Source organism: Pyxicephalus adspersus, chromosome 3 (genome assembly GCF_032062135.1).
Source record: "Pyxicephalus adspersus chromosome 3, UCB_Pads_2.0, whole genome shotgun sequence".
Classification (NCBI taxonomy): Eukaryota; Metazoa; Chordata; class Amphibia; order Anura; family Pyxicephalidae; genus Pyxicephalus; species Pyxicephalus adspersus.
Genome location: NC_092860.1, coordinates 131,780,904 through 131,803,288, shown reverse-complemented (window position 1 = coordinate 131,803,288; position 22,385 = coordinate 131,780,904). Strand labels below are relative to the sequence as shown.

General features: G+C 36.2%; 1 protein-coding gene across 2 annotated transcripts in view; it reads right to left on the bottom strand.

Annotated features, from left to right (window-relative positions):
- The window catches only part of PPARGC1A (PPARG coactivator 1 alpha), an 808,090-nt gene that overhangs the window by 7,179 nt on the left and 778,526 nt on the right, over positions 1-22,385 (bottom strand). For both annotated transcript variants that reach the window (XM_072406385.1, XM_072406386.1), the window contains 7 exons: positions 21,876-21,921; positions 21,693-21,766; positions 9,723-10,620; positions 6,052-6,147; positions 5,075-5,195; positions 2,865-2,986; positions 2,296-2,447 (listed from right to left, as the gene is read on the bottom strand). In XM_072406385.1, the coding sequence (XP_072262486.1) occupies positions 2,296-2,447; positions 2,865-2,986; positions 5,075-5,195; positions 6,052-6,147; positions 9,723-10,620; positions 21,693-21,766; positions 21,876-21,921 (1,509 nt within the window). The remainder of the gene's footprint in view (positions 1-2,295; positions 2,448-2,864; positions 2,987-5,074; positions 5,196-6,051; positions 6,148-9,722; positions 10,621-21,692; positions 21,767-21,875; positions 21,922-22,385) is intronic.

Genomic DNA, 22,385 nt, shown 5'->3' with positions numbered 1-22,385 from the left:
CAACGATTATGCAGGATTATTGTTCTGCGGTACACTTTCTCTAGTACACGTCACTTCCTGCATCATTCAAACGATCATATCTAGTAAGTGTACATTATTGGTGAATTATTTTTGAACGATCATATCGTTACAGCATGTACAGAATTGTGCACTATACGATCGTTCAAAAATAATTCACCAATAATGTACACACACTAGATACGATCGTTTGAACGATGCAGGAAGTGACATGTACTAGAGAAAGTGTACCGCAGAACAATCCACGATCACTGAACAACCATACACACAACAGATCATCGCCCAATCCGATCCCCCGGGATGGTCGTACGTTTCCAGTGACATTCCTCGTTCATCGGCATCTTTGGCCAGTCCCTGTGCACTTTTTTTGTTAAAGATTATCATCCGTCAATCGTTCGTTTCCAACGACAATTATTGCACATGTGTATGTAGCCTTTGTCTTTAAAGCTTCACCTCTTTCCCTATGCTAAGTGGACTGACTATCCATTGTAGAGTGATAGTTCACTATGCTAAGCGTCTCCTTTAGTAAATCAACTTCACTGCATCAAACTGCAGGCCCAGCTGTTTTCATCTCTTCTTTGCCTTTGTTATCAAACTAAAAAAATATTTAATCTAAAAATCATCATTATCATTTAAACTGTTGCCACTGTATCTCAATAAGGGCAATTTAATAAAGAATGTGCACTTAGCTTTGAAGACTTTCCTGAGCAGTGCGATGGATGGATTTTTACTTGCACGTGATGAATTGGTTAGCACAGATTCTTTTTATTTACTAAGCTAAGTGAACAGCCACTTAGCAAAGTCAACTGTCTCCACTCCTTTAGTAAATTGAGCCCAGTAAGTGATTTAAACTACTAAGCTACTTAATCCTCTAAATTAAATACCAGAAACGTGAAAAAAATGAATCTAATGAAACGATTCTGAACAGCATTAAATGCAGAACAATCCCGTAAATACTAAATAAATAACAATATACTTGCACTGCCATTTCCTTTATTTTCCCACGTCTCTCCTGGGCATCGTTATTTTGTTTGAGTTGATTAAAGCCAACTAACCAGAGTCCTGTTATTCAAACAGCTGTGTTTACTCTCCAGCTCTAAGCTCTTCTACATTACGGAGGTGTTAAATAAGGTAGACCCTGGGAGCTCGCCATGCTGCCTCTATTTCAATCCAAAAACAAGTAAACAGAGAATAAATCTTGTACTGCATGCATGGCTGAGCTCTGGATGAAAAGAAGAGGCTTTTACAAGATACAATGTATGTAAAAAGTTCTGGCAAATAAAACAGATGCAGCACAAGCTATAGGTTTCAGCAGGGTCGTGCCTTTCAGAATGCATATTTATTTCTCTGGTTTTATTTGACATTTCTTCCTATACAGGAAACACTTGATTTACACCAGAGATCTATGGCTGGATCAGCTAGCCCTTCAGCCGCTCACAAGACATTGGTAAGTGCACCTACTACTAATTACCCTCCACTTGTATCTCTGGCAACTAATTTTTTGACGATAGCCCTGCATATAGAAAAGCTTTAGAAATGATCACTAAAAAGATAAGTTCAATTTGGTCTTCAAATCCTCCCCGTATAATCCTCCCTGCTCATCAAACTCAATGGCTCTTCCAATTCCACCACAGTGGTGCACCTTGACAACAATATGAAATGGATCACCACTATATTTTTAAATAAAAGGTATAGAATCACATATAATTCCCTGATCCACAAGCTTTTGAGACCTACACCCATACACATACATGCCAAGTTCAAGAATTTCTTCTACAGCCCCTAATGAAAGCAAAAACTTTGCTTAGGTTTTTAACCATTTCTCTCTCTTTCAGAAAAATACTTTAGAGAGTGCAGCATAAGATGAATGACAAACTGCAATGCAGCAATAAAACACAGTAATTATAGGAAGAAACATTAGATGACAGGCTTATTTATTTCAAGCCGGTTTTGTAAATCAGTGTATATCTATGGAATTGCAAAACCCTCTTGAGGAAAGTCAAATGCAGATAAGAAGGAGGTCAAATTTAAATTCGCCTGTCAATGAATTTATAATGATCTCAGAAATGTATCAGATTGATATTAAAACTGATGCCAATTGCACAAGTCATAACATTTTACAGAACATAGGTGTGCAGGCTTTTTTAGTACATAAAGCATTTTGTACAGGTTGTCCTCAGACAAAGAGCATTCCAATTGCAATAAATGGGTAACTAAACAGTTCTTACTCCATTGCTGACCACATAGAGAGATTAGATGACATTCTGTGATTCATACCTAAATCTGCATAGTTGGACTTGCAAAACTGCTTTCGTTCGCAAAAGCATAGCTCAAAGTCATGTTCATTAGACCTGCGCAGAGTGTATCCATTTTCAAGAGCAGCAAATGCGTCACAGGTGTAGCGGTAGGTGATGAAACCGTAACAGTCTCTGCAATGAAAGGAGGAAATACAATGAAACAAAGTTATTTGGCAACAAATGTCCCCAGGGGCCGGAAGAAGGAAACAAAATTTTATACAATGGTGACTATTTGTACATTTTGGGAAATGGTTATGCCCTCTATAACCTTTTCTCCATAGACACTGGCTGAAATGTGGCATTAAGACATGACAATGATTTTAGGAGGTAGTGTACATTCCAGCTGTAAGAATACAGAGAAGATGGCTGCCACAGGACTGAGATGTAAAGTCTTTATTCTGGACAAAATAAGGATACTGCCAAAATGGCCTTTTGCAATGTTTTGACTATAGTGCAGACGCAATAAGTAGGATATTTAGTAATGTCTATTACTGGTGGCTAATTGTGCTTAAATGTACTCATTCACAACCAGATCTTCAAAACTCTTACCCGTCATCCCGCAGATTGACTGTACATTCTTCAATTTCACCAAAAACTTCAAAACGGGCTTGCAGTTCACTACGGGTCATATCTGTTCTCATCTTACCGATGTAAAGAACTCTATGTTCCTCCTATAAGAAGAATATTAAAAGTTATATAAAGAAATATGGTAATCCACATATTAATATGTTCAAAGAGTCCCAACATGTACAAATGAATAAATTATCAGAGTTTATTTCGGGTCTAATGGCCAACATTACTCTTTCATCCTAGACCCAGGTCCATGAGTTGAGCATTGCTGTTTTATAAGACTTGAGTCAATGATTGATTGCTGCTCTCTATTGTGCTGCTCTATGTGTTTAACTTGCATATTTTTATTTTTAAAGTTCATATTTTACTGTGTGTTACCCAAACAAATCTTAACAAAAGAACCACACTGCATTGTCATTCATTTGAACCAACTATAGATTAATTGAAGGTGGTTACATTTTTAAACCCTTGCCATATATAGCCATCAGTAGGATTGGGTTATATGGATGGTATCTAATTTCAGACAAAAAAAAAATCTCTCTGAGAAAATACCCTTAGCATATGTCACCGCAGAGGATTGCTAAGTGGCAAGTCTTATCTCAGAGGTATACTTCAAATAGGAAAGAAAACACTCAGAAATCTTGTTGAGTGACAAACCTTCAACTTGCCATCAAATCTATGGAGGACATTAATAGGTTAATGAGATTCTTTGATAAAACATGCATTGTGCGATTGTGAAACATCGATCGGCCAGCAAAGTAATTGCATAACTGTTGTGTGGGAGCACTCATAAAAACTAAAGTGATGCAAGCACTGCAGCAATTGATTGCATGAGATTTTAATCGAGCAGTTGCAAGATTAAAAATTGCCTTTGGAGCCCTAGCCAGAGTTATTATAAAGTCACAGGAGATCTTGTCATCTGGCCATTAATGGCTCACCTCTTTTACTGGTCTCAGGACCAGGATGGAATTCATAACATTTCTCTTCTTTTTTCCCGGTAACTGTATTTAGCTGGCTATATGAACACCCTTTATAATACATTTATCTGTCTTTCAATGAGCCCACCATTGTTTAGAAGATAATAATAAAATCAGAGCCATTGATAAAATTCTTGCTATTTGCCTGCACTGACACTCAGTGACCTCATTGCTACCTAAAGTCTTCTCTGTAATAAACAGCAAGCCAGTGATTTATCGGTATTGACCCTGGGTGAGTTATGAAGCCATCACTTCAAAGCAACTCATGGAAATCTATACCATGCATATGTTTTATAGCACTGTCCTTCAGCACCTGCTCAGACACATATGTCACCCTCTGTGGCCTTGAACCTCTGTGCAGTGTATGGACTTAACAGAATACTGAATTAATATTACTTCGACTGCACAGAGTTCAGCCTTAGTATTCATCAGCCATAGTACTGTTTATATTCAGAAGGCGTTTATCCGTGTATTCACATTAAACACATGCACAATGGCATGCCATATTTTACCACTATGTGATCACAGACAGCAATATAAATGAAGGGACTAGTAAACATAAATTACAAATGGGTTTATATAATAAGCCAAAGAGATTGAAGGAAAATCTGAAGTCAACTAAAGCTAATTCAACCACAGAACCAAAGCCAATGACAACCACAGAAATAAGATTAGGCACCTAGTAATACACTAATTAAATTGTTCTATTCTTTTGTTCTGTTCTATTTAGATTGTCTAGGGCAACCATTCTCAACCGGGGTGCCCTAAAACCCCAAAGTTCCTTTACAGGTTGCCAGGGGTTCCTTGAGCTTTGGCTAATTGACCTCTCATTGGTGGTAACCACCTACTATGGGGCCAATGCAACTTGGTAGCTTAAGCAGGTTGATACAATGTTTTTTTTTTCTTATCTGTAAGGGTGGCAGGGTATATTTTTTTACTGAACTTGATGGTTTTAGTAGGTGTTGACCAAGGCCTGAAATTATTTCAGAGATTCCTCATGGGTAAAAGGGTTGAGGAAGGCAGGTATAGGGAGCTCCAAAGTCAGAGGAGCCTTATTATGCAAACAATGAGCTCATCACTTGCATGTGCCCTGGAAACTCAATGTGATGGAAGGCTTTACTGGCCAACAGTAGAGTGCAGGAGATGGATGAGAAGTGGCCAAGCATAGACCTAACATTGCCTCACTTCACAAAAGTTTTGTCATTTACTTACAACTGCTTTTTGCCTTTGCCGTTCCCTTTGTTTGGCTCGCTCTGATTCACGTTTCTCATACTCCTTGCGGTATTCCTCCCTCTTCAGCCGCTCATGTTGGTATTCCTCATAACTGTCATATCTGTAAGAAATATTAATACTTTATTACAACCAATAAACACTTTTACCTCCTTTCCTTGCATTGGGTGGCCAGTAATTTAAAGTCCATCACATGACACAGTAAAAGTTCTTCCTCTAAAGGATGCTATTACATAGTTACATAGTAGGTTAAGGTTGAAAAAAGACGTGAGTCCATCAAGTTCAACCACTAGGGAAATAAACATATCCCAGATATAAAACCTTATAAGACATAGTTGGTCCAGGGGAAGGCAAAAAAACCCTGGTACACTTCAACGCTTCAACAGGGGAAAAAAAAATCCTTCCTGATTCCATGAGGCAATCAGATGTTCCGATCTCTGTTATCTTTACTTTAATGCCTTAATACCCAGTTATACTATGTGCTTCTGAAACTACTTTTGCCTATTAGATGGCAGAAAAACAGGAATTTTGCATTTTGGTAGCATAACTGTTTCTCCTAATTTATAGTCAAGACTCCCTGATCATTGTTATAATGGAGACTTTATTGTTTAGTTATTTTTCTTCAATAGAAAGGGTTGATTTAGGAATACATTATGGCTATGCTATGTCACCAGTATAAATAGAAATCATGTTGACTGGAGTGGGTCTATAACCCTTTTTGGATTGATGCAGTTTTGCTTTACAGATGCACTGGTTTGATCCTTGTTTAGTAAAATACAGATCAGCAGAAATGGCTGGAAATAAGAAGTAGGGCAATACACAGTGCCTTACAGTGCACTGATGGTGATCACCATTACATGCCACGTATCACTATGGATCAATGACATGCACCTTTATAAATATTTTATGGTCATGCTGTCTTAAGCTTATCAATAGACAGAGGTAGTGGTGTTTCCTACCTGGGCCTACGACTGTAAGGTGATCTTGACCTTGATCGTGCACAGACAGGAGAACTGTTGGGTCTACATTGATCAGTTTCATAGCAGCAGCATGACCTTTTGAAAAGAAGAATAAACAGAATTTTAGAGGGTCAGACACAGATTTCCAGTCTCTAGGAGAAAAGCAGAATTGAGGATGTATCTAAATTTTAATATCCACTAGGCTTTATAATTCGGGAAAAAGTTTAGTGTTGGACAAAGTCACCAGTCAGATTTAACCCAAAGAACAACCCAGACCCTAGCTAATCCTAGGGGTAAATGTTTGATCCCAAATAAATGGGACTGGCCACTCCCATTCATTAGGACATAGGCATTTATCCTAGACAATGTGGTTAGACCCTCTACATTTATTTTGGATAAAAAGTAACAAACATAAAGAGGCAGGTCCAAAAAACTTAATTAAAATTGCTCAAAATTAGAATATACTTTTGAGTAGAGAAATTAATTTTGTGGATTTTTGTTGCTTTAGTTTGAAGCTGAAACCTTCTCTGCACTTCTTCTTTTTGTCCTTTCTCTTGCAGTTCTCAAACAGAACTCAAAAGTGACCAATTCTGATAATTCACTAATCCACTCAGGAAATGTCATGTCTCTAATTACCCCTCATACTACAAAATGTTATATTAGGCATGGTGCACACATAATATACAACACTTTTTATTTGCAATGACAGCTACAATTATCAGTCTCTAGTCAAAACTGTATCCCATTAGTTCTGAATAAAGTGAGAAGTTACAATTTCTGCCAGGATTCCGTTTCTTTGTGTTGCCCTACTGGTGAGATTTCCCCTCATTTCCCTGACCCTGTGTTACCCACAGAAATAAGGGTAGAAGTTTTAATGGAACGCAATAAATATCAATAATTCTAACCTTTACCACTTCAAAAATGTGTACTTGTTTTTGTGTCCCCTTTAGTCAAATTTCCTTAAGACTTCCTTCTCTATACCAAGGGAAAACTCTCTGCTGATCTAAAATCAAATAAAACATGCTGTAGCTTTTTTCTTCTTATTTCACAGAATCTGAGGAGACTCTAGTGCTGACATTTCAGAGAAGAATTAACAATCCTGCTTGGATCAATAGAAGTATTTAATTAAAGCTGAACTCCAGCCTTCCCTTCAGTCCAGCACAGTTATACAAGCTCCTCTCTCTTTCCTCTTGTACTGAATATTATGTTTGATTTCACTGCACACTGTGAGCTTCTTGCAATGTGCAATACAATCTGGCACATGTAAAATAAATACAATCTCATTTCCTGGATAATGGGCATCCAGCATCATCTAGACCTTTCCTTGTAGCGTCCTGACCATCCATGACCCATACATGACATGTTCTGCTGTGACGGACCTTAGTATACCTTTAGATGACCTATATTATGACTATTTTGTAGTGCATCTTACTTTTTGTAAATATATAGGGGGTAAAGTGTGTTAGACATCAATACCATTGACTGCTTAAACAGAATGCATTGTTTCTGTTATCATGTACATTTCAATTCATAAACCCATGTGCATTCCATTTACTGTATCAGTCACATTCTTATGCTTTTCCAAACACTGCTAGGGCTATTTATAATAATAAGTGACACAGTTCTGAAGGCAATACATCTTTGGCCCACAGAATTTTATCACATGGGTTAATAATTAAAGGTCTATACTACTTCAGGGATTGTGAGATTTTGATAAATACCTTCACACATCTTTATGATGAATGCTACATCGATAGACAAGGCTTCTTTGTATTTCTTATGCTGTCCAAATTCACCTAATTTGTTTAGTCCAGCACTTATATAACAAGTTCACAGATCTAGGATAATGAGCAATGTACCAGAATGTATGTAAAGACTAGTCTCCATTGGTTTCAAACCAATGGTTTTTGGAATTCTCTGAAATGCATGCCCATAGTTTTCCACTGGAAGCAACTGAGCAGTTTTCTTGGTTCAAGAATATTTAATATTTAATGCAGAATTCTGCATTGCCCTCCCAAAGCCGCATTCCCATGAGTTGCCCTATGGCATTCTGAAACAGAAGCATGCTCCATTTTCCTTGTTTCGAAACCTGAGGCTCAAAGCCAGTGAAGATAAGGTCAAAGAGAAACTCTGTCTTGGTACATTGAGTTACTCTTGATTATACTATTCCCCACTGAAAATGAGCAGTATCTTTAAATAAGCACAAAAAATACCTGCTCAACCTGCCTGAAATCTTGTGAGCTGTTAACATTTGCCTATGCGTAACTTCTTTTAGTCAACATTGTTCCTAGTTTTCACTGTGGATAAAATAACCCCCAACCTCCCACCTCAAGTTATAAAGAAGAGGAAAGTGCTCTATATTTCTTACAAATTCCATATTCTAGGTTGCCAACACTGCTCCTCCATAGTACATAGTACATAGAATGAATGGTGAGTATCCAATGCCTTTTATGCAACGGCTACATCATTGTAGAGTAATATTTTTGTGACCGAGTCATTTTAAGTATTATTTTTGACAATAAAGTCTTGGGTGGAATCCACTCCATGGATTACTGTATATAATGGTCAACCAGCCAGATGTTCTCCCTCTTCTTCTTATGATAGCAAGTATGTTACATTTCGCTAGAACCTGAAAACTTTGTGCAGTCTTCTAGGGGTATTTTATGAGATAACATTTTCTACTGATTCTGGTGATCAACTTTGTTGTAATAAACTTTACTTTTAGTTTACTTTCTTCGGGATATTTTAGGAAATCACCACCAAAGTTAAAAGCAATAAAAAAACGAATAGAAACTGCTGATAAGACTAGAAGTCATTGGATTTTTTTTAGTCAAATGCAGCTTTTAAAAACTTTTTTTTGGAATGTAGTTAAGGGGTCATCTAAATCCTTTAGAAACACAACTCTTTGTTATTGAAATGCCAGCAGCTGAATTTCAGCTACAAAGTATGTTTTTCATTTTATTTATCAAATGTGTTAATAATGATTTCTCAAACGCAAACTACAAGACAAGTTCATAATACAACATAACCCAGTCCTTTCTCTTCCCAGCCTGTAGCTGAGGATTAACTGAAGTATGCCATTTGTGTGTAATATAAGTAGATCCTGCACCGAGAGACCAACCTTCCTATTGTAACAACAATACTTCCTATTAGTAACTGACCCAGTTCTGAAGCCTAATGATTTACACAATTGTGACATTAAAAATATTACAGTTATATTTATTTGATTATCTATTCACAGAGTTAAAAGTGAACCTGTGATTTGCCTATACAGGAGCTTTACTTCAATGGCAGTACCAAAAGCAGGGTATCTTTATCTTCCCTTTTTTCCTGCCATTCTCTCTGGTTGACATAGAAAAACAAGGAATTAGGACTTTCTCACCAATCCCATTTGACAGTCCTGAGTACACAAACAATCATGTTGTCTTTAGTGAGAAAGAATAGAAGAAAATCACAAGGTCCCCATAATCTAAAGTTCAAGGTATTTGTCTTTGCTCTATATGAAATGGCACGTCAGAAGGGCTTTAATGAATTAAATCTAAGGCATTGTTCTGATTTTGTAATACTCACTTTAAAGTCACAATGCCAAAAGGTAAGTACAGGACACATTACAGAGAACTTTTAATGCAATACAGAAACCAACCAGGAATCATAGCATTCATTTTACTTACCCTGAAGAAGATCTGCTAGATGGAGATCTTGATCTTGAACGTGAATATGGAGACTGAGAACATGATCTGTTTTGAGAATAAGATCTAGATCTCGACCGAGAACATATCCTTTGAGAAAAAAGGGATGTAGGTGGGGAAACGGAATATCTGCTTGGCGAATTGAAAGTTGAGCAGGAAGGTGATACATCAAACAATGAATAGGATTGTATTCCATCCCAGGAATAGCACAGTTTATCGTTTTCATCTTCGCTTTCATCAAACAAATTATCCATACCCAGTCCAGAGGTTAAAAACATAGGTAGTCTAGAGAATTGATCATCAGTGTAATCATTGCTCCTTGCATCACCGTTTTTGTTCTCTTCCTCATAGACTGCTTGTGTTGGGTCACCAAAGTGCTTATTGAGTTCTGCACGGATCTCTTGGTCTTGCAGTGGCTTCCTATTGCCATTCTGAGGACTTGACATTGCCACCTCAAAACTGTCCTTCAGGCTCCTCTCTCGTTCTTTAGTTGAACGGACCTGTAATTTTTTCCCAGGCAGAGAATCCTTACATTCAAGTTGTCTTGAGGCCTGTAATTCTTGTGTTAAACTTACACGTATTTCTGATTTTGAATTCATAAACTGACAGTAGTCATGGTCCCCAAAAAGCCGTAAACTAGGTCTCTTCACTTTTTTCTCCTCTTGTCCAATGACCATGGAGGTTTTGCTTAGCTGTGCATACAGTTCAGATTGTTCGGGACCTTTTTTAGCGTTAATAACTTGAATTGCGGAAGACTCAATGTAACGAGATTTCTTAGCTGGGGGCACAACAGGCTTGCAAGAAGATTTCAGCTTGGGAGAAGTCCTGAATGGGTTATCTTGGTTGGCTTTGTGAGGTGGTGTTGTTGGTGGAGTTAGTCCTGAAAAAAAATAGAACACTTGTCACTGCAATGTACTTCTAATAAATAATGCTACCACAATCTGGCATTCTTTAAAACGCCCTGTTAACATTAGACACTTTTTTAGAGCTTGTCCTAGGAACTTTCTGATAGAAGTCCTTCATATCACAAAGTCAGAATCCTATAATAATTGTCTGAAACTATGTTACGTATCAAAACAAAGTCAAACATAATTTACTAGAAATTTGAAATCAACCAAGTTCAATAAACAAACCAATATTTAACCCTGCCTTTTACACATCATTGTCGATTGTGTATAACTGGAACATGAATACAGTACAATGGTATTTTATACCCTTCTATCCAAACCCCAGGTAATAAACCAAAGCCCACATCTGTGCTGCATAGTACAAATGACTGGATTTTCCAACAAGCATACTTGGCAAGACTATAGCTGTCTAGTACATTACAACCATCTAGTGTGAGGATCTCTATTGCATGTGGTTTCATTTTACTGTATTACCTAATCCATGTCAAAGAAGGTCAAAAATGAGTTGAAGCTTAAAAAAATAATAGGCTAAAACGAAACATTTACCTGTAATAGGTGGAACTTTAGCAATATTTTTATATAGTTTTGGTGGGGGTGAGAAAGATTTACCAACTCTCCAGGCAATACCTCTATCATAATATTTAAACATTAGTCCTGGAACACTAGGGTACTTTTCTTGCACCTCCTTTGTTCATAAGCATGTTCATTAAAAGGAAGTAATGGGAAGTAAAATACGTCCCCTCCTATTACCCTTACACATGCAAACACACATAAAAAGTCACCAAGTTGTAGCTTTGTTTTTTAGGCACTTTCAAAATGCATATGAATTGATATTTTATTTGATTTCTGCTGGTGCACCAGAAATGACAAAGCACATTCTAACAATTAAAGTGTGCAGGATCCAGCATAGTACTAAAATGAGTTTAATTTTCTGCAACTTATGTAATTTGTTTACTCAACGTGCAAAAGGAGAAGTAATAACATTAAATCATTAGCTATAGGCGATGTAAATAATATGTTTTTCCTAATTTACTTTCTGCATACTACTTTCTAAATAAAAAAATACAATTATAATTAGCCCTATTAAGTAATTATGTTTACAGACTCACCAGGCTATTGATACTAAAGCGAACATAATTACGTCCTGATGTTTTTAATGAAAATCTTCATTTGAGAAGACAAAACAAAAATTTGCCAGCTTTAGAAGAGGGATACAGTAAAAGCAAAACTACCGAATGCAACTTCAGAAAAACAGCAAGGTTTTCTGCTAGAAAACACAATCTACTAAATGTTATATACAAGTAGAAGAAGCAAATATTAGGAGCTAAGTGTAGCCACCCTTTATTCCCAGCACGTCATGGCTGTAATGATGGTGGTGGGCGCACAAACAGCATGTTTATAATTGATTCCCAATGGTCCTCAAGGGAAGGGATACAGACATGTTATTTGTCTGTTTTACAATACTAACTAGTATGCACAGTCGTAGATCTAAAATGTTTATGCATTAAATGTTTAAGCATTGGAAACAAATGAAATATTTTTGTTTAGCCCAGAGATTTCCATTAATGCAATTAAGGAACTGAAAAGTTTTCAAATTGAGAAGAAATAACTGCGCAATAAAATCTCTCTTTACATCACGGATGTCAAACATAAATTGAACAGTGGCCTATGTGGACTATGTAAGATCCTCACAAGGGTTCGTCATCCACCACTAACATTGTAATAAAAATAAAATTTTTTAATTCGACCAACAGAAATACAACATTTTATGGAAGTATGAAAGGAAATATAATGGAGATAAGCCAGGGCCTTGTTAAATTTTATTTTTCAAACTGAACGACCATAACCAAAAAAAAGACTGCATTAGATCCAGCTTGGCATGTTTATAATTGTGTGGGGAACAACAACCCCTACTGAAGAAGTTCGGGGCATCAAAGAAATCTAAAAACTCCATCTTTCAGCCATTTGTTGGTGAAGGCCAAGACTTTACCATACTTTTTTTTGCATACTTTTTTCATATGTATTTGGCAATGTCTGGGTCAGCACACGGGATTTTAGGGGATATCCTATAATAGCCAGCTTACCATTATGGACATTTTCTGGTGGAAAAAAAAGTTTTGCAACAGTGTACTAAGCAGGCCTTTAGATTTTGCTTGCAACATACAACAAAAGCAGGTCAGAAGGAGGTCAAATGCACATGCAACTAGATATTATCTCAAAATCATCTTCAAATGCATTTGCAGCACAAACCCTGCCAACACCAACCCTACTCCTTCCAGATCAGTGACTCTAAAACTAAAAAAAGACAGAGCAGCAAAATGGCATCACAAATCTAGCATTTCAGTTTGTAGTGGCCTCTGAATTTCTCTCACAGGTCACCTACTGAAAAGAATTCCCAATCAGAGAACTACCTGAAAAGTCGTAAAACCGTGCTTTGCTCCCAACCACACTTGTGTCTAAACTTTCTTCTTTACTGGCACAGCTTTCTGCCAGATCTAAAAGTCTCAATGAGTGTTTGAGTCTGACAACAGACAATATGGAACACTGTTATCACACTTGCACAAACTATAGGATGTGAAGCTACTTTCAGAATGAAATTCTGAGTATGGTTTTTATTGCTGTCTATTTCCCTTTGTGAAAGGAGCCTGCTGCGCACAGCAACAAATAGCTGCCATTACCCAGAATGTAATGGGTGTCAGACAAATCACATAACACAAAACAATCAACAGTATGTAGGCCATATTTCAGTAGAGCACAACCTTCACAGTATTTATGATTACTGCATTGAAATGTCTTCTATAATAAACAAGGACCTCTATATCACTCACACTTACAGATTTTTTTCTGGCACTCAGATCTGTTGCTGTTTTTATGCGTTTTCCTCTCATTATTTTTCGTGCTGCATTTTTCGACAGATACAAAATGCACCTTTTTATTTCGAAACCTCTGAATGGATTTGTAGGAAACAATTATGAGTGATTTTGTGCTTAAAAAATGAGCTTCTGTCTGTCAGTGGCTTATAGAAGATAGGAAATCATATGGAGCTTATCCAAATTTGCTAAACCTTCAGTAGACATTAAAAGGCTAATGGGTATGTACTGTCGCCAGAGACAATTCTTCTCTGTAACCGGTACCAACCTGACAAATGTATAGAAAGTCCTTCTCTATGAATATGTGAATTGTGAATTTTCACTGCTAATCAAAAGTGATTCCAAAGCCAGCTGCACCTCTAATTTGCTTCTGGTAAAGATGTCACTTAAAAAAGGTAAAATGTCATCCCAATTTAGGGTCATTTCCCTTGTACAATTTGCAAACTCCTTTCCTTCCTTTTTATATTTTTATAATGGTAGATTGTCAAGTGAAGATTTTCACTTGCTTCTAGAGGTAGTTTAGTTTATGCATGGTGCAAAGAGAAACATACAAAATACCTACAACTATTTAATATCTCCTGATCTTTACAAATAAAATATTAAGTATTCTAGGAAAGTTTTTTTATACATGTCTTTTATGTACATATTAAACATTCATTATTAGCACTTTTTTGCATTTAAAGGTTGTATATTTAGGTGCCAAATAATTAAATCTTTAAAAATGCACCCACTGTCTAAATTGTTCATAGACTTCTTATGATAAGTGGAAATATGTACAACCTTTGCACTGCCTGTGTTTTCTATTTTGAGAAGCTTGGTCAACTGAAAGTAATTTGGCTGGGCAATGTACAACTGCAATTAAACCTTTTATATATATATATATATATATATATATATATTTATATATATATATATATATATATATATATATATGTTCTCTGCTATTTGGGTATAAATGCCACTTTTTGGGAAATGCCATTCTGCAGACCTTGTGACACTACCCTATCCCTAAATGCTATATAAAGTACATAAATAATAAAACTTTAAGAGCCCTGATTCTCACAACATACCAAATTGTGACTTTAACTGTTCTGCAGCAACTCAAAAAAATAGGGATTTCATGCAATTATTGAATGACTAGAGATATAAATACTGAAGGATGTTTTTATATTAGTCCGTGACAGTAAAATTCAGTAGGTGATTTTATTAAACGCTGTATAATTATAGTTCAGTCATATAATTTATCATCAGCCAGCAGTGATGACAGATATGGAAGTAACCTTGGACCTGGAGTATGACCCGGTGCTAAATTCTTTATGAGTGATGAAACAGAGCCACGTTCTAGCTAAGCCCTGACTGTTCTGCACCTCACCCTCACCAGGCACAGTCCTTAAAATATAAGATGGTTGTCAATTTCCTTTCTTAACTCAATTTCCCAAAATCATTTGTTAAGAGGGCATGCTCAGCAGAGCACAACTTGGTGGTTTGATTAATGCACGGGGTCATAGGTTATAGTGCATTGCTTGTGACCCCGAAGACACAGTGGAGAGCCAGTTAATTTGTAGAATAGACTAATTCTAATGAGAAAGCAGGTTATCATTAATTAGAAGTCCCACAGGAGCCTGAGGCACTTTGTATTGTATAAAGGTACCCCAAAAGATGGGAAGATTGTTGTAAAACCCAGCAGATTGCAGTAAAATGAAGTGATAATTCCTGTGGATGTCATGAAGAGGCACCAAACACATCCAGCTGACCAATCTAGATGGGAAAAGCAGCCACTTTTGCTGGACATTCACTGCTGTGTTAACTCTGTGTCTATTTTGGTTTTTAAATATGAAGCTAAACTAGATGAGCTGATCTGCAAGTCCCTGCTAAACTGCTTAGAACACAAAATAAAATACAAGCTAGCATTCACGTATAGCTACACAACACATTTCTGCAAAATGAAATACGCGATTCCCATATGTTAACCACACATGTAGCAAGAATGTCCATTAATCAAACAATTCAATTATTTTTCACGGATGGTGAGTTTGTTATCATCTTAGGTAACTTCCCAAGTGTTTTGAAAAATTTCTTCTAAGCCTTAACTTTATTATTTTTATTCCTTCTGATTAATTCTTTGTCTCTTTGGGTGTAATGGGGAGATCTTCCAACATGAGCTTATTAGAGAACAAACTCTATTTAATATTTAATAAATGCTTGTGCCAGGTTCAGATTGTGCATTTACAAAATTAGATTTATCCACAAATGGCCATCTTAAGATGAACACATTGAGTGTCAGTACAAGGCATTAGTTGTAAACTTTAAAAATGAATGGCTCCATGGTGTCCGTAGCTACAGAGGTCAGCAAGTTCTTGGGTTAAATTCATTTACTATCACAGAACATAAAATTGTGAGGAAGTATACTTTGCAGACAGAATGTATTATCTATTTTGATAAGGGTTGCTTGTACAGACTTTATTGTGTTTATGGTCCCATATGGAAATAGTGCTTTGTGAGGACTTGCATAGAATTTACCTTCTATAGTGTAATATATATATATATATATATATATATATATATTATGTCTGTACACTTCACAGGGCCTCTCCCATGCAAACAGCTAATTAGCCATGATCATTCTCCCATCAACTTCATTTTTTCTGCAATGCTGACTGCACATACAACATTTACTTATAAAAATCTATCAATGCTTGATGTATAACTAAAAAAAATCAATTTTCTTTGTATGTCTTAGTGAATAAATACAGTTCAAGATGATCAATTTTGTGATCCGCCTTGCAACTGCAAGAACTAAATACAAAGGTTGAAATATTCTGTAACTCAATCTTGAATGTAGCAGGGAACCATAAAAAGAAAACCAGTACGAACCATGAACCAGCAAGTCGAGGAACCAGTATAAACTCTGGACCAACGTAAGCTATTAATCAGCGTAGACTACATATTTTAACAAGTATTCTCAAGACAATTCACCAACTCTGCCACACTGGCTGCTACGAGGGGAAATCATTTAGTACAAAAACCGTCAGAACCAGAGCGGCTGCCTCAGGCAAATAAAACAGGCTCGGCTCTCCTGTGACACAGAGATGATAGAGAAACGGGCAAACGCAGCCAGCATCAACCATTCTATCTTCAAAGATGATCTTACTATCTGTAAACATAAATATCAAGAAAGACAACAGCAGCATGAAAACAAGAGAAAGACCAGTCATTCTAGAAACTCAACGGATTCAACAGAAAAAGAAGAAACAACCCTGGATAAGCAACATCTAATATTATCCCCAGAACTGAATGATCAACATAATTTTAAACTAGATACATAAAAGAGTAGAATTTTGTTAAAAACAACACACATTTCAGTATATGAAAATGTTACAAAATTGACATATAATAAACAAACCAATGTCAGAGGCAATTGGGAGCTCTATGTGGCCACTCTCCCTCACCGCATGTCATAGGCCTGAAGCAGGGAAGTATGTAAATTGCCCTTTTCTGTTTGTTCTATTTGCAAATTGTTATGCTTTTTAAACTTTTTTTTTTTTTGTGGTATGTAAACTTTTCCCATTTTCGTATTTTCCCATTTTCTAAGGTAAATGATTTGCTTAGTTATCCCAGCATGTGCACTTTTGACATTTACTGAGATTAGGCATACATGAGCATTTCATTTCTAAGAGCCAGAGGTGGCATAGACCAGTACCGATGAAAAAGGTACCAGTTTACAAGTGTCTAATAGTGAATGGATTATAAAACATTTTTTTATAGACCATAGTGGTAATAATAACAGATTTGCTGGGAACTTTCAACCCAAGATTATCTTGAAAATGATGCTGGTGTGTTTATCTGAATGTAAAAAGTTGTTCTACACTAATCTCTTTGGGTACCTTCATACAAAAAACAACAAAAGAATAAAGATTAGACATGTTTGCTTCTATTTTTTGGTTTTCTTTGAAGGTGAAACCTGGTGGGATCAATTATTATCCTAAATTTTCCAAACCATGGGAAGAGAGTTAAGATTTGATGGTGATTTTAAGTCACAATAGAGCTCTGCTTATTTACCTTCCTTATCTAATCTATAGGATAACGTATCAGTGGAATGTTTAATTGCATAGGTGATTGTTGCAGAGAAATTGCTAAAACTTGATAAAAAGGAACCAATTAACAAAATTAACAATACCCCCTGCTAGCATTTTCAATGAGATTTATCTGCAAAAACCATGGTGCAAAGAAACTTTCAGAGCAAATGAACAAACAACAGCATTCTATGGTTTTGCAGAATATAAATAATTTATTCTAGAAAATAACAGTCAATTGTAAATAATACTGGATGGATATTACATGAATTATATTTATATTAGTAAACAATGCATAAATTAGATAGGATCTGGATGCGCAGTGGTTCTCGGCTTCTTCTATATTTTCCGATGCCGCTGCCAATAAGGTCTCATTTAGTCTTGGAACAAGCAAACATGCCTTTTTTAATCCACCAGACTGAGAATCTATCAGAGAAGAGTGATGGGGTTCCCAAGAGATTTATGATGCTGACCAGTGATTCACCCTGCTATTGTCCACCCATAACTAACTTGTTCCTCATATCTTACTCGGAGATAACAGTCTAAGAGGTACCAATTCGCAAATGCTGAAAATGTCATAGTTTTATATATATACATATATATATATATATATATTACCCCAGGTCCAAGGTTTTCATATATAAATATATATATATATATTTATATATATATATATATATATATATAAAAGTGTTTATAGGTCCCTTGGCTTTTCAATGTGCATCCATAAGGGCTGGTCCACACTAGAGATATGCTGTGCTGCTTTCACTTGAGATGCTGATCACATTCATTATATTGAATGGGGTAGCACACAATAATGGATGCAGTAGTGCGTTACAAAAATGCACTGCAGAGCAAAGCATTAGTAGGAACACATTGGTAGGAAGACTTTGCCCTCTATGCAACATCTGATGTCCTTGTACACTATATACATTGCATTAGACTGCACAGCAATGTGTAGAGTGTAGAGGAGCTCCAAAGCTATGCATGCTAGATAATTGTCACCCAAAACAAATGTTTGTGATTGTTTCAAAAAATCTACTACATGTAAGGTACACCCCTAATCAATTGGGGACGATTGCTGTAATATTCTGTGCCCTTCATCTGCCATCTCAATAGAACTGAACTGTTGTGTGTACAACGCCTATTCATTCTAGTGTCACTGGAAATGATCACAAAGGTTTCAATCAGCAGAAATCTTTTATATGTAAAGGCATAATTTCAGTTTCACCACTTTGATGATAATCATCCTCGTTCAGCAACAATGAAAGCAATAGCAGATATGCTACTCTACTACTCATTAGCCATATAAAGTAGTGTTCAACCAATAATTTTTTTAAGCTGGGTAGGATTACCTGTATACCCAACTTTTTAAGCTATAAAGACGTTTATATTTTTAGTTCTCTTGTTCTGATTTGTAACTGATTTTGCCTAAAAAAAATTAAAACTTAGCTAGCCAACTCATACAGACTTGTATTGGAGAAAAAGTGCAGGTGCATATCTGACCAGCTCTGTATGCATAACTGGCTACAAACCAATATTTTGGAAAGTGGTGGTAAGGTTATGAAAATCATGCGAAAAATTATGAAAAATATTTCTAGCATATTACTAAGGCTGACCATAGATGGGTCAATAAAACCAAGTGATTCTCCTAGACAGGCAGAAGTCTCTCCGTCTCTTACTTTTTGGAAAAATCCATGATTATGGGGGATCATTGAAAAGATTACAGAGAATGCAGCAAAAAGGTTTATGTGATTTATGATAAAGCAGAATACTCATTTCTTATTCCTATTACCGGGTAAATATGTACATAAATTGTGCTGGTGGTATTAATTTATTAGCTTTATAAGTACCCTGTACAATAACAAATTCCTTTTGTATTCTTTAAGCTTGTGCATCTTGCTACTGGCTATCATCTAAACTGTGAAAATAACAGTGGCCTGGGGGTTATTTTTGCCCTTTTACCCCCTGCTAGCCCTCCTCTGTGCAAAGTGTGTATTCTCTCCAATACATATCCCTGCAAATGCATATTTTAGTGCCTATGTAATACACTAAAGTATACACAATAATACAACATATTGCAATAAAAAAACAAGGCAATCTAGGACTCCACAAAGCATTCACTTACATGAAAAGCACGTTTTATGCTTTTTGTTTCATAATTGAAATGACATTTTATGGCTTATCAAATCTATGCACACATTGCTCACAATAACTAGTGTTAGGACAAATGTTCTAGGCTGATGTAAACATTTTCCTCGATAAAACCATTAAAAAAAAGACTTTATAGAGCTCTTGTAATCTTTTGGCAAAGAGCTAAGATTTAGGACTATCTACAATGCAAAACAATGGCTTTGCAGCCATTTGTCTGAGGTATCAGCATATTCCCATTTAAATTGCATACATCACATAAAAAAAGATATATGTGACACGTGACACGTCTGCCAACAAGACATCTGTTGGCAAGAAGCATAGATGTCAAACAAGACCAACACAAAGATTTACTGAACTAAATTAAACAGGGATATCTGAATGATCTGTGTAATGCCAGTAACCCTCTTTGGTGGCACCAAAGCCTTTAGGCGATTGTGGAACAATGGGTGTTAGCAAGTCTTTTGTAACCAATACAAACTTGCTGGAAAATACTACTGCCATCACAACACATATAATGCAACAGGCAAAGTATAAACACTCACAGCAGCCAAACACAAATCCCTGCCATAGTACAGATAAAGTTTATATAATCCTAAATAATTAAATCACACATAAGCTTTACATGTTGCAAATTGGCTGAAGATCAGCAACACCAAGAGGCAAAAATCAATTAAAAAAAGAAGTATTTTATTTAAAAAAAGTTTTAAAGTGCACCTGTACCAAAAACATGAAAAAAACAGACATTATTGATTTTATATATTCCTAACAGGTAGTAAAAAAATGTACAATAAAATATCCTTTGTAGGTGCATGTATTGTAAAACATTTCAAACCAACCAATCAAAAAACAGCTTCTATCAGTATAAAAGTGAACTGATTACCAGTAGTTTCCACTCCATACCTCTTACTATTAAATAAAGCCCTAAAAGTCTACAACTGTTTTAAACTTTGTACCAGAGACCTAAGAAAAGTGAGTGAAAGATGCATGAAAAGCAAGTCGTACAAGCCCAAGGCTCTTTTTCTTTGATCAGACTCTTGCTACTTACAGCATATTCTACCTGAAGATGAAATATGTTACCGTGTCTAGCGCAAGCCTGTTATACTTGTTTAACTAAACCACCAGCCATCATCCCCTGTGAGTTCGCTGACAGAATGTAGGAGAACTGTCTGCACAGAAAGAATGTAACTAGGCAATTAACAGGCATAAATGAAGCTTATATAAAAGTATAGCGAGCAGCAGGATGATTTATGTTGAATTTAGCCGTCAATGAAAACAGAAAAAAAGTGGAGCTAAAATGACACAATTTATTGTCTCAACTCAATAGATTTTTAATGAAAGCTTTCAAACACCTACGTCTCTTCATCAGGTATGATGAAAAAGATTTCACACTTTTTATAGCTGAACTTAGGTTTTTTATTTTAAAGCATTTGTGGACATTGGGTGCCCCGTGCATCTCACAAAAAACTTTATTACGTGTATGTTGTGTGTCCGGTCCTTTCTCCCTAGTGATGCTCCTATATCTGTATTAGCAATTCCAGCTCTCAAAATGATACCAGGGGAATGCTGTTTAAATACAGAAGCTGCTACTGTCAATAAAATGAATACTGTTCAGGAAAATGTTTACTTCTCAATAGCCACAAAGGATATAAAACGATGTGTTGCCCTTCGGCGCAGTGCAATGCTCTCTGAAGGTGCACTGGGCGTCATTAAAAATGAATAGCACTGCATCAAACAACGTTAATGCTCAGCTACAGATATATGTTAACTGGTCCATAATATATATAAATATCTTTAAATATAAATATATATATATATATATATATTTATTCAGATGTAACCTTTCTAAAGGAAGCAGATCCAAAATTAGCAACATCAATAAAATTACCATTTTTTGGGGTATTTAGGAGTTCTTACAATTAAATGAAGAATGAAAAGAATGCTCCTTACCTGCAGTTCCAGAGAGCTCCACACTTAAGGTTCGTTCAATACTCTTGCTCTCAAATGGGGAACCCTTGGGGTCACTGGAAGACAGCGCATATTTATAAAAACAAGCTGAAATGGAGCTATTGTAGCCAAGACGAGAAGACACCCATCCCTTGCCAACACAGCTTGACGATGCTCAATACTTACTTTGGTGACTCGGGTGTCAGAGGAAGTGACAGGCTCGTTGACTTGGCTGCAAATGAAAAGAAAATACTTCATTAATACAACTCAACTACAATTACTCAACTACAGTTACATTGCTGTTTCTATATCACCTGTTGGTTTATTTCTGTTTTAATTCATCCGGTACAAAATTTCATTTAGCATAATGCTCAGCGGTCAGCCAAAAAGGGATCCAATGATTTTCATTTTGATGTAAGTGGTCACAAGGAATAGTCATCTGCCCCTCATCGACATCACTGGTATATGAAATGCACTTTGTTGAACTGAATAGTAAATTGGCGAGTGGGACATTGGACCACTTTACCGGTGTGCTGAGTGAATATGGAAATTGATCAATTTGCTCATTATCCTTACAATGGTCATCACTTTCATAAACAGTTCACTTTCTAAATGTACAGTGTGCAGTATTTTTTAAACGATAAAACCCAAACTGAACAAGGATTGCTCTGGGTACTTTACAGCTCTACAAACCAA